This window comes from Solanum lycopersicum, chromosome 1 (assembly GCF_036512215.1).
Source record: "Solanum lycopersicum chromosome 1, SLM_r2.1".
Lineage (NCBI taxonomy): Eukaryota > Viridiplantae > Streptophyta > Magnoliopsida > Solanales > Solanaceae > Solanum > Solanum lycopersicum.
Window position 1 is genome coordinate 8,342,190 of NC_090800.1, and position 12,808 is coordinate 8,354,997.

Consider the following 12,808-nt stretch of genomic DNA (forward strand, 5'->3'; position numbering starts at 1 on the left):
TATAATTATTAAAAAATTGATCATAAATTTTGCTAATTAAATAGTATGATACTTCTACAGAATGTATCATGTTATAATAATATAAGTGTGACTGATACATATTTAATAATTAGTTTAAGATTTTTACCTCATCAGACCAACTTTGTTTGGCTGTGACATGGCATAGAACTAATTCTTGTTCATTGGAAAAGCAACAACAAAGTCCATTATCGTAAATCCAAAAGAAGAAGATTTTGATCTGTATTTATCGTCTGATGGGTTCTTGCATATATGATACATAAGTTTGAGTATATAGACATGATACATAAGAGTCACTTAATTACAATTTTTATACAACAAAGTATCATGAATTAGTTATATAAAAAATAATTACGCCAAACACTTGGAAAAATAATATATAAAACTTACTTATTGTTATGATTTTTTAGGAGCCCCCTTGATAACCAATTCATATAATCCTCAATAAGTTTTGGCGAAACTTGATCTGTAATGTCACATCCTTTGAACGGAAAATGGAGTCGAGCCATATCCTTCAATTTCTCTTTTCCCTTCTCGCTTGACCCAAAAGAAGTACAATATGGAGATTTAATCCTTCTTGAAGGCATTCTATTTCTATGGACAGGTGTGACTGAATCGGTTCTAACACCAATATCAGTTATTGGAATGTCAGTGGGTAATTGACTGTCGGTCAACAAGTAGTGGCTGCTAGTTATATTCTGTGGATTGTAAGAATATAATAGTCTAGCATCAGTAGGATCTTTACCCAAATCTTTGATAAGTGCATCTATTGCTGCTTGAGTTGATGACGATATTGTTGTTGAAGTGGAAGATTCCTGTATAATATGATGTAATGATTTTTAAAATAAATTTGTGTGTACTAAAGTGGTGTGTCATAAATCAAAATTTTGAAAAATCTACCGATGCATCTATTGTTGTTTTACAGGTAAAATGTGAGGGATGTTGTGTTGAACATTGTCATCACCATCTTGCTCCATGATATGTTCATTTAAATCTTGGCGCGACTGATGTGCATCACCATCTTGAATATGCAGTTTAGAAATAAAAATTGTTAATATAATTTGTGTTGATACGTAAAGTGATTATACTCACATGATACATAACATTGACTATATGTGCATGATACATGACATCAACTAAAATGAAAAAGAAAGTGTCCGATGTATCATAAACATTACCTTTGGAGTATCATTGACTTGTTGTTCACCCTCGTTTATAGAAACACCAACACCATCCTCAGCGACATTCCCTGCATCGTCGATGATTTGATGTTCACCATTTTTACCAGAAAAATCAACACCATCGTCAGCTACACCACCCATATCAGAAAGATCAATTGGTATTTGCGGAGATGTTTATTTATCATACTGAAATGTGCTTGTATAAGCCTCAAAATTGATATTTTCCTTGCCTAGAGATTGCACCAACTGGGAGTGGTTTTTTTTATCAATATAATCAGTTCCTCAAATTTGTTTTCAACCTACAAATTGTAGATACATTTAGGATAAAAATAAAAATGCATTTGATTAAAAATATCAAATAATTTACTTACGTAAGTTTTCAAATGTCCTTTCAACTTTTCAATATATGGAATTATATTGTTGACTTTCTGAGTATCTGCAGAACCATGTTCATCAGCAGCCGAGTTCGGAGACACGTCTGGAACAGAACCATGTACATCAGCAGTCAATTTTGGAGACACGTCTGGAACAGAACCATGTACATCATCAGCATTCGAATTGGGAGACAGATTTAACATAGAAACGTGTACATCATCATCCAGTGTCGGAGACACATTTGATTGATCAGGCTGGTTTTGTTCTGACACTTTCTTTTTTTGTATAGCCACTTTTTTTCTTCTTTTTGGCGGTGGTGGAGGAGAAGTATTAGACACTCTATAATATCTCCTCAATAACTATTCGGGAGGTTTGGTGGAGCAATTATCAAAATCATCTTCCTCATTTGGTTGTACTGATGGAAATGAAGAAGAATGAGCATGTTCAACTTGAGCAAGGTCAAAAGCTTCAATTTCCTCTGCTGTTGGGACAATGTTTGAACATGCATTCTGAATGTATCACAACACATAAGATAATTTAACTATTAATATAATAACATTTCACAATGATCACAAGACATAAATAACGACATTCCATAGACAAACATAAAATTTTACCTCTTGGAAAATGGTAGACATAAGCATTTCAAACTTTGCCTTATCAGACACAACTCTCCAATTGCACATTTTTGGGATGACATTTCGTTCTTTAACAACTATTTCAGAATTTAACTGGGATGCACTTTCGTATATCCAAATGTTAAGTGTATATGGCATCCCATATAATCGATACAACTTTTTTCTAACATCAAAATCCTGTCTAAGTGAACCAATTAGTTTTGAGAATGATAGCTGACCCCAAGAATAATCTTGATATCTACCATCTTCAACCATCAGAAAGTCCACAATGGATATAGTTGTATTATCAAGAGTAGCCAATACGAATGTATGAATAAAAAACAGTATAGACAATTGGAGTGCATCCTGATCGTTCCCCCAATTACCCATCTTAAACCGTTTAACTAATTGATACTTGGTAACACTATTGACTGCACCAGGAAAATACTTTTGGAAAAGCATACAATTAGTTGGTTCTGGGTATTTGAAATCATTGGTATTGCCTCTGACATTAAGTCCAATTAATAATTGCAAATTCATCTATACCAAATTTTAGGACACACCCGTTTGAATGTCTAATATGCAACACATTAGGGTTGCTTTGTTCCAACTCTAAAAGCAACAAGCACTTAGTGATTTGGCCCTAAAAATTACATTTAGTAATATCTAAAAAGGGTCCAAAAATTGTATCCCTAAACAGTTGGATAACATTCTCCCCTATGTATTTTTCAAAGTCCTTTAGAAAAGTGTTGTTAAAATTGACAGCAAACCTTATGGGATGTGTTGGTATCTTTTTTATCTTGTACTTGAGTGACTGCAATTTGAAAAAAAACAACACATTATAACGATATTGATATATAAATACTAAATAAAACAACTAATACTAAATAAACAACTAATACCTTACTGATACATGATATCAATTTTTAGAAATTCATACTTCATGGAAAACATGTGATACACATCTAATTCATGTATCAATGCATCGACTAAACACTATACACACTGATTCTATATGTATCAGCAAGCACAGTTGATGGCGCAGTTATTAAACTTATTGAACAATACATGATAACAATTTTCAAAACCTCATGATACATAGAAAATCATATGATACACATCAAATTCATGTATCAATGCATCGTCTAAAACACTATAACACACTGAGTCAAAATGTATTAGCAAGCACACTTGATGATGTAGTTATTAAACTTATTGACTGATACATGATAAAAAATTTCAAAAACCCTTGATACATAGGAAATCATATGATACACATCTAATTCATGTATTAATGCATTGACTAAACACTATAATCTACTTAGTACTTATGTATTAAACTTATTGTCTGATACGTGATAACAATTTTCAAAAGTTCTTGATACATATGAGATTCCTTAAATTTTTTACTAATTTCAACAACAATTTAAAAATAAGTATAAAAAAGACATACCCGAAGCAATGTAGGCCTGATAACGATGGTTGCTGCTTCTTTTCTCTTTTTTGTTGGTGTATTTTGTCAACCTTTGATTTTGATGTTTCGCCAAAATCTTTGTTTGAATCCTTCTGAACATTCATAGGATCATGCAAAGACTTTTTTCTATTTTCTTTTCAATTTTCATCGTTCGAATCATAAATCCTTCTATTAGTTAAAAGATCCATTATTATGATGTAATAGAACAATTAACCAAAACAAAAAAAGAAGAAAAAAAGAACGGATGATGGAGTAAGAAGAAAAAGAAGACCTAGATACGGCTGATGTAACAAATCAATGAACAAGAAAAAAAGAAGAAGAAACTAAGAACAGATGATGGGTTAAGAAGAAGAACCAGAGAACAATTGTCCAGCTTTCTGAAATTTCAATTTTTTTGAATTTTGAAATTCAAAAATATTAAATGTGGTGAAACGTTTTTAATTAAAATTAATAATTCAAAATTCAAAAAGTGATTCAGAAGATTGAGTGTTTTAGTGGAGAAAAAATAGGCATGATAGTGGGGAAGTGTGTGTTATAGGAGTGAGAACATTATGTATCTCTAAACTTCTACTAAAATAAAAAAAAAGAGAATTATGTAATATTTAAAAAAAGAAGGGAAAATTAGAGAATACTAAACTTATAGTTGTGCATTTAAGTTATTTTTCCATTAAATAATAAAGAGAGGAAGAGAGTGTGGGCCTTTTGGGCCTTTTACTGCCCAGAAACATTGGGCCGAAGCTGCTGATTTTGGACTTTTATATCACTTCCCTTTTTGTATACAAAAGTTGTATATCAGTGTATACGACGCTCATATCAGCCTCATGTTCTGTAGCTTGGGCTATATACCTTTAATATACAACCAAATTCAGCTTCCAAACACCTGTATTCCGATTTTAGACCTGTATATCAATATTCTTTATGTATACCAGTGTATATTGCTGCATATGACAGATATACAACACATTTGCGGAAGTTTGGGGGCCTGTTTAAGCTTCTCTTTCACCAAAAATATGAGGATGACTCGTAACGACGCAAGGATATGGAAAAGTTGAGTCCAAAGTGAACTCGGATTGGTATTACATGCGAAAATAATAATGACGTTTTAGCATCCGAAAATAAAAATAGAGATAGCGTACCTAAGAAAAATTATCATGACAGCTCCTAAACTAATACACAGGAACTAAAAATTTAAGTCATGCAGATGAATGCAACCAATATAACAAATGACAAATAAATGCATGATAACAAATGAATGCATACTAACAAGAGTTGCCAACTGTTGCCATATTCAACAATGTTAAGCAAAATTTAATCGTCTTAAAGTAACAATAAGCGATATTAGAGAGACAACAAGACAAATGGAGCATACGAAAGTCAAATTATTACTTCCCTTTTAGCTAACATGCTAAGAAGAGAAAGAACAAGACCTCTAGCAGAATAAAAAAACTACAGGTTAAAATAAGGACAAATGGAGCTTATCACCAGAGCTATTCTTGATGAACAAGGGAGAAATATGCTAACAATCACCCCTTATATAATAGATATGAACTTTAGTGTTTAACCGAGGACATAAACAAAGATATGGGCAGGCTGAGACTTAAGAAAAATACGTAAGATATGAATTAAACAACTTACTTTCCACAATATTGAAATTTACCTAGTAATACCAACCTACTAGAACAGAAGGCAAAACATTAGCTTATAACAAAAGCAAACAAATTTAATTCAATGATGAAAATTGTAATTTGCAGTTTTGATGATTTGACAAACTTAGGGACCTTGTAAAGGTACCATGTTTCTTACTTGAGTGTTGAAGATGAAAACAAACTCAGGGACCTTGTAAAGGTACCTGGATCTCAATGTGACGAGCCGGTTGACTGCCAGCTGGAGAAGGTACAGAAAGTAGGTGCACTCTTCCCAACGACGTCAGAAAGTGGGACTTCTCCAACCAATGGCAAAGAGTTTAAGGAAAGTGACTTGTCCATATAAAAGGAACTTTCCTAAACATTATGGTTAGTTTTTGCAACTTGATAAGAAACTTTTCAAGAATTATTGCAAAGGCCATTACCAAGAAAAGACAGAATTATTCCAAGAACAGCAGAAATCTCTGGAGCATTTAGTGTTGCTGTTCAAGAATATATTCTCTTGTTCTTATATTGTAAACTATTCCTGAAACTATAAAGGAATCAGTGGGTAGTGTTGAAATTCTAAGTTATCTAAGTGGGATAGCTTAGTGGGTAGATTCATTTCTACTTAGGCTTGTTAAGCAATAGAAACTATTGCTTGAACGTGAGATTAAAAACTTCTTCTCACATTTGTTGTAATCGTGTTTTACTTTTTCTTTTGAAGATTAGTGAAAATGATTAAAAATCCTGCGATACAGGTCGTGGTTTTACTCCCTTAAGCAAGGAGGTTTCCACGTAAAATTGTTGTGTTAGTTCAAACTGTATTTAACTTTCTGTTTATACTTGTTAGTGTAGTAAGGGACCTGGTCCATTATATGTTAAGTGAAGGCATATATTCTATCTAGTGGTATCAGAGCAGACACTCTCTATTTGGTTAACCCCAAGGAAGTGATATCTGTTCTATAATGGCTGCTCCACTTAATCTAGAAGAAGGTCAGTCTTCAACAAGACCTCCTCGTTTCCATGAACATTTCTACATTTGGTGGAAATTTAGAATGCATGATTTCCTCATGGCCGAAGACAACAAGTTATGGGATATTGTACTTGATGGACCGTTTATTCCAATGATAGAAGAAAATGATGGAGAGAAAACTAGTCTTGTTCCAAAGCCTAGACAGAATTACGATGAAGCTGATAGAAAAAAGATAGAAAAGGGCTACAAGGCAAAAAGTCTTCTTGTCTGTGGGATAGGGCCTGATTAGTTCAATCGTGTCTCAGCTTGTGAGTCTGCTAAAGAGATTTGGGATTGTTTAAAGACAACTCATGAAGGAACTGAACAAGTCAAAGAATCAAATATTGATATGTTTACCTCACGGTATGAAAACTTCAAAATGAAGGAAAGAGAAACCATTCATGAGATGTTCACAAAATTGTCCTCCATTACTAATGAGATGAGAAGTCTTGGTGAACCCATTAGCATGAGCAAAAAAGTGAGAAAAGTACTTCGAATCCTTCCAAAGTCCTGGGAAAGCAAGGTTGATACCATCACTGAAGCTAAACATTTGAAGGTGCTGACAATGGATGCTCTCATTGGAAATATGAAGACTCATGAGATGAATTGAAATCATGATTCATCAAAGAAGGACGCAAAAAGGATAAGTCATTGATGCTAAAGTACAAGTCAGATGAAGATTCCAGTGATGATGATATGGCATATCTCATCAATAGATTTCAAAAAATTGTGAGAAAGAACAAAGGTTTTAAAAGAGGAACAAATGGTCCTTGAAATGCTACTCAATATGATACCTGTTACAAGTGTGGAAAAGTTGGACACTTTATCAGAGAGTGTCCTCTGCTCAAAAATGAAAACAAGGAACATCCAAAACCAAGAAGTGACAAAGAGAAGAGAAGGGTCCCGGTACTCGGTAAGAATGATCGAAAGGCTACTGCTAACTATTTGGTCAAAAAAGCTCTTGCTGCATGGGGTGATTCTTCAAGTGATTCAAAAGATCCTGATGAACCAAATGATGTGTCTATGGTGGCTGTGCATGAAGAGGAAACCATTTGCAATGAAATGTTTGCTCACATGGCTCATACAAAAAATGAAGAAGAGGATGACAAGGTAACTCTTCTTGATATGAAAAATGATCTGAATAATTATTCTCTTAAAAAATTGAGAAGAATGACAAAAGTTATGATTGATTCTGTAATTGAGTTAACCTCTGAAAGAGACATCATGAATGCTGAACTTGATAGTTTAACTGAAAACAAAGTTAAACTGGAGGAGAGAATGTCAAAAATGGTGTCTCGAGAGTCTGATAACACTGATCTTGAAAAACAGTTGAATCAGATAACTGAAGAAGCTGAAAAGCTAAATGGAATGTCAAATGGTTTACGAGTTGAAATTGAAGAAAAATTGAAAAACTCTGAGAAAAATCTAGGATTGTCTTTGGAGAAAAGCAACAGATTAGAAAAGGATATTGTCAAACTTAAGGAAGAGCTTGAAAAATCTCATAAGTGGATAAAATCCTCTAAGTTGCTGTCAACTGCAACAAACAAGAGTAATTTCAATAAGAAAGGACTAGGAAGTTTGAATATCACTCCTCCCTTTAATCCTCACAGTAAGTACGTTTTTGTGTTTGACAATCTGCTTTGTCTTCACTGTGGTAAAAATGGGCTCTTAAAGGGAGAGTGTCATGGATGGAGAAATTCCCATGAAAGACTCTATAATTATGCTGTAAGGCAAAACTTTTCAAAAGAGAGACCTGGTCCTCCAAAACCCGTTTCAACTGATAGATTTTCAAAGAAAAAATTTGTCACTGCTCCTATGTCCTTTGTTAGAAAGTTTCAAAAACTGCCCTATTGGACTAAATACAATCTGATCACTCCTCTGTCTGCCTTCTGGGAACTCAAATTGAAATGGGTTCCCAAGCTAAACAAGTGATTCTTGGTGCAGGTGAGTGAGATGAGCAACAGTCAATGTTGGTATATGGACAGTGGATGCTCTAAACGTATGACTTGTGACATAAAAAATTTCCTCTCACTCAAGACACTTCAGGGAGGAGGTGTCTCTTTTGGTGATGGAAAGAAGGGGTACATTTTGGGAGTTGGTAAAGTGGGAAGGTCTCTTGAAGATACAATTGACATTGTGTATCATGTTAATGGGTTGAAGTACCGTCTTTTGAGTGTTTCTCAAATTTGTGACAAGGGAAATTAAGTCAAGTTTACTTCTGAGAAGGGCACTGTGGTTAGTCTAACTACAAATAAAGTCATTCTCATGCTTTCAGAAGTAAAAACATGTATGTGGCCAACCTAGAAACGTCTCATGGAGATGATCTGACATGTCGTAGTGCTCAAAATGAAAATGCTGATCTTTGGCATCGTAGGATAGGGCATGTGATATCATCTTTATTGAACAAACTGATTTATAAGGACCTGGTCCGAGGTCTACCAAAGCTGAAGTTTGCTGAAAACAAAATTTGTAAAGCTTGTGTCAAAGGAAAACAAATCAGATCATCATTTAAGCCCAAAACGCAAGTAATCTCATCAAGAACACTGGAGATGTTCCACATGGATTTATGTGGACCTTTGAAGGTTCAAAGCAGAAATTACAAGAAATACATTCTGGTGATAGTTGTTGATTACTCAAGATATACGTGGACAAGATTCTTAAAATCAAAGGCCGAAACACCTGAAGAATTGGTGGTATTTTTCAAAATGATTCAAACTAAATTGAAACAAGTGATCTGTAGCATTCGATCTGATCATGTAACTGAATTTGAGAACTCAAAATTGGATCAATTCTGCATGAAGAATGGTACGAGTCATAACTTTTCTGTTCCAAGAACTCCTCAACAAAATGGAGTGGTGGAAAGAAAAAACAGAACCTTGGTGAACATTGCCAAAACTATGATTATTGAGTCAAATCTTCCTCAAAATTTCTGGGCTGAAATTGTCAACACAGCATGTCATGTTACCAACAGGTGTCTGATAAGAGCTGTTTTGAATAAGACCCCTATGAGTTGCTCAACAGCAGAAAGCCTATGCTGAGCTATCTTAGAGCTTTTGGGTTCAGATGTTTTGCGCTGAACAATGGAAAAGATGATCTGGGAAAATTTGATCCTAGGAGTGATGAACGAGTGTTTGTTGGATATTATTCATCAAGTAAGGCTTACATAATATTCAACAAAAGGACTCAATGCATTGAAGAAAGCATTCATGTTGTATTTGATGAAGATGGAAGCTTGAAAATACTGGATCAAATAATGAAGATGACGTGATCAAACTAATCAATTCACAGAAAATTGAAGAAAGTGAAGCTGATACAGAACAATAATTGAAAAATGACTTTGATGAGTAAAATCATAGTCTACCTGAAGAGGCTGATGAAGTTGAAAAGTGTGATGAGGTACCTGGTACTACTCTGAATTACAGTTAGAGTACTCTAAAATCCCCAGAAAATGATGACACTCTTGATGAAGAAGAACATGATGATCAGCTCGATCAGTCTGCTCCAAAACCAGGATGGAAACATAGTTCATCACATCCTCTTGATAATCTTATCTCTCCCTTGAACTCTGAAATTCATACTAGATCAAAAATAAGAAATCTAGTTGCATTTTCAGCATTCATATCATCTATTGAGCCCAGGAATGTGAAAGAAGCATTAAGTGATGCTGATTGGATCAACTCTATGAGAGAAGAACTTCATCAGTTTAAAAGAAGCAAGGTATTGTACCTGGTTCCTTGACATGCAGGAAGAACAATAAAAGGAACCAGATGGGTGTTCAGAAACAAGCTAGATGAAAATGGAGTGATCACTAGAAACAAATCAAGGTTGGTGGTTCAAGGATACAATCAAGAAGAAGGAATAGATTATGATGAGACTTTTGCACCAGTTGCCAGGATGGAGGCTATTAGAATTTTAATAGCTTTTGCTGCATTCATAGGATTCAAGCTATATCGAAGGATGTCAAAAGTGCATTTCTGAATGGAGACCGGAAAGATGAAGTATTTGTCAAACAACCTCCTGGTTTTGAAGATGCTGAACTACTAGATCATGTGTTCAAATTGAATAAGGCTCTGTACGGTCTGAAACAAGCTCCTAAAGCATGGTATGAGAGATTGTCAAAGTTTCTGCTGGAAAATGGTTTCAAAAGAGGAAAAATAAACAATATTTTGTTCTTATTAAAAAGGGAACAAGAATTGCTTATTATTCAAGTTTATGTGGATGATATAACTTTTGGAGCCACCTCAGAACATTTGTGTGAAGAATTCTCATCACTAATGAGAAAGGAATTTGAAATGAGCATGATGGGTGAACTGACATATTTCCTTGGTCTACAAATCAAGCAATCATCAAATGGGATTTCAATCTGCCAGGAGAAGTACATCAAGGAGCTACTTAAGAAATTCAATATGTTTGACTCTAAACCTATTGATAATCCTATGGGAACAAATTCCAAGCTTGTAGTAGAGGATCTGATCCTCCTGTGAATCAAACAATGTACAGGGAATCATTAGATCCTTGCTGTATCTGACTGCTAGCAGACCTGATATTGTTTATAGTGTTGGAATGTGTGCCAGGTGTCAAGAATTTCCTCGTGATTCACACTTGAAGGCGGCAAAACGTATTCTTAGATACCTAAAGAAAATAGAGGACCTGATTCTCTTCTATCCAGCAGGTGATACTTTTGATCTAGTTGGTTTCGCAGATGCTGATTTTGCTGGTTATCAAGTTTACTGGAAGAATACTTCTGGAATGGCTCATTTCCTTGGATCATCACTCATATCTTGGGGAACAAAGAAACAGAGTTCTGTGACTCTTTTAACTGCTGAAGTGAGTATGTAGCTGCTGCAGCCTGCTATTCGCAGTTGTTGTGGATCAGGCAACACCTGGAAGATTTTGGGATACACATCAAAGCTATTCCTCTTATGTGTGACAATACGAGTGCTGTTAGTATGGGAAAGAATCCAGTCCACCATAAGAGAACAAAGCTTATTGATGTTAGACATCAGTTTTTGAGAGACAATGTTGAGAAGGGAAATGTTATGCTTACATATTGTCTAACGGTGGAGCAAATTGCAGACATCTTCACCAAGGCTCTCAGTAAAGATCAATTTGAGAGAAATCGGCTGAAGTTGGGCATGATGATCTCTAAGTGATGTTCTTAGCTTCCAACAGTTGAATTCCCTTAATGGCTAAAATTGCAGTGCAGGCATCCATTGTGCGAATAATTAAATATCTGAATAAAGATTCTTTTTGTACCTTTTGTAGGTATACTCTCAGGAAGGACTGGACTAACAAAGAACATGACTAGAAAAACTGGGGAATGAGGATAGAACTGTGCTATGGTACCTGGTGCCTGTCTAGGTTAGCATTTACACATTAATTTTAAACTGAAAATTATGACCGTTGATAATGCCACGTGTCAGTCATTGGTCATTCTGACCGTTAGTCCCATCGCTTATCTCTCAAGAGACACGTCCAATCACGGACCTGGCACTTTTTCACGTCTTTTAAAAACCCACATTACTTCTTTTCTAAATTCTCATCCGTCCTTTAACATTCTTTTTGCTTCAAGAAGGGATTAAGCAAATGTTAAAAGACAAACTTTGTACCTTTTTCTTCCTTTTTCTGCTCGGAAAGTCTTTTTTTGTTCTCTTTCTAGTCAAAAATGTCTTCGCCTTCTTCTACATCCAAACAAATGCTTACTGCTTTTAGTGAAATATAGCCCATTGCTTTCTACTCTCCTTCTGCTATGGAGTCCAGATCCAATGCCCTTTCAAGTTCTTAGAAAGATACACCTGAGAATCCGTTCTACTCCCTTGATCTAAACATCACATGCTTGCCTACCGGACCTGGTCCTTTGTAAGAAATGCTGCCTGATAAATTTTTTGAAGGAGATCTACCTAAGCATAAAGCGTCTGAGTCTAATATCTTGGCAGCAAGTAAAGAATTAGTTATTTAGAGTTTGTCTATGATGTGGGAAGAGGCAAGGGCTGAGCAATCTAAAGTTTTGCAGAGGGAAGAGGTAAGAGATACTCAACCCATTTTTGATAAAACTCCTAATATTGGAAGGTATTCCTCTTCCACCTCTTCAGACTCTGAAAGTGAGGAGGAACCCTTAAAGTGGAAGGTTGAGCGAAGAGAGGGTGAAATGTCTAGGAAGGGAAAAGATAAGGTTGTAGAAAAGGCCCCCAGGAGAAGACCTACTACTAGGTCTGCTGCTCCAAAATTGATGGCCGATGCCTTAAAGGCATGTGCACGTTATACTGCTGCAATTAGAAGTGCCAGAACCTTTAAGGTATCAAACATCAAAATGCCTGAGTCTGATGTTGTTGAGTTGTCTGCTGAGGATTTTGAAAAGAAAAGTAAGAAGAAAAGGTCAGGAAACAAGAAGGCAAAGGATTTAAAGAAGGTTGAAAAAGCAAAGTCCAAAAGGAAGAGTTCTGCAGGAAAAAGGAAGAGATCACAGGGACCTGGTGCCCAAAACAAGAGTGATGAGAGTGTCAACA

The 12,808-nt window shown here is 35.2% G+C and overlaps 1 protein-coding gene across 1 annotated transcript; it reads left to right on the forward strand.

Annotated features, from left to right (window-relative positions):
• Positions 1-6,255: 6,255 nt before the first annotated feature.
• LOC138340303 (MAR-binding filament-like protein 1) lies at positions 6,256-8,507 on the forward strand. The gene is made up of 4 exons (XM_069292029.1): positions 6,256-6,520; positions 6,569-6,858; positions 7,107-8,126; positions 8,247-8,507. Exons 1-4 carry the CDS (start codon positions 6,256-6,258, stop codon positions 8,505-8,507), a joined length of 1,836 nt encoding a protein of 611 aa, XP_069148130.1.
• Positions 8,508-12,808: the final 4,301 nt, after the last annotated feature.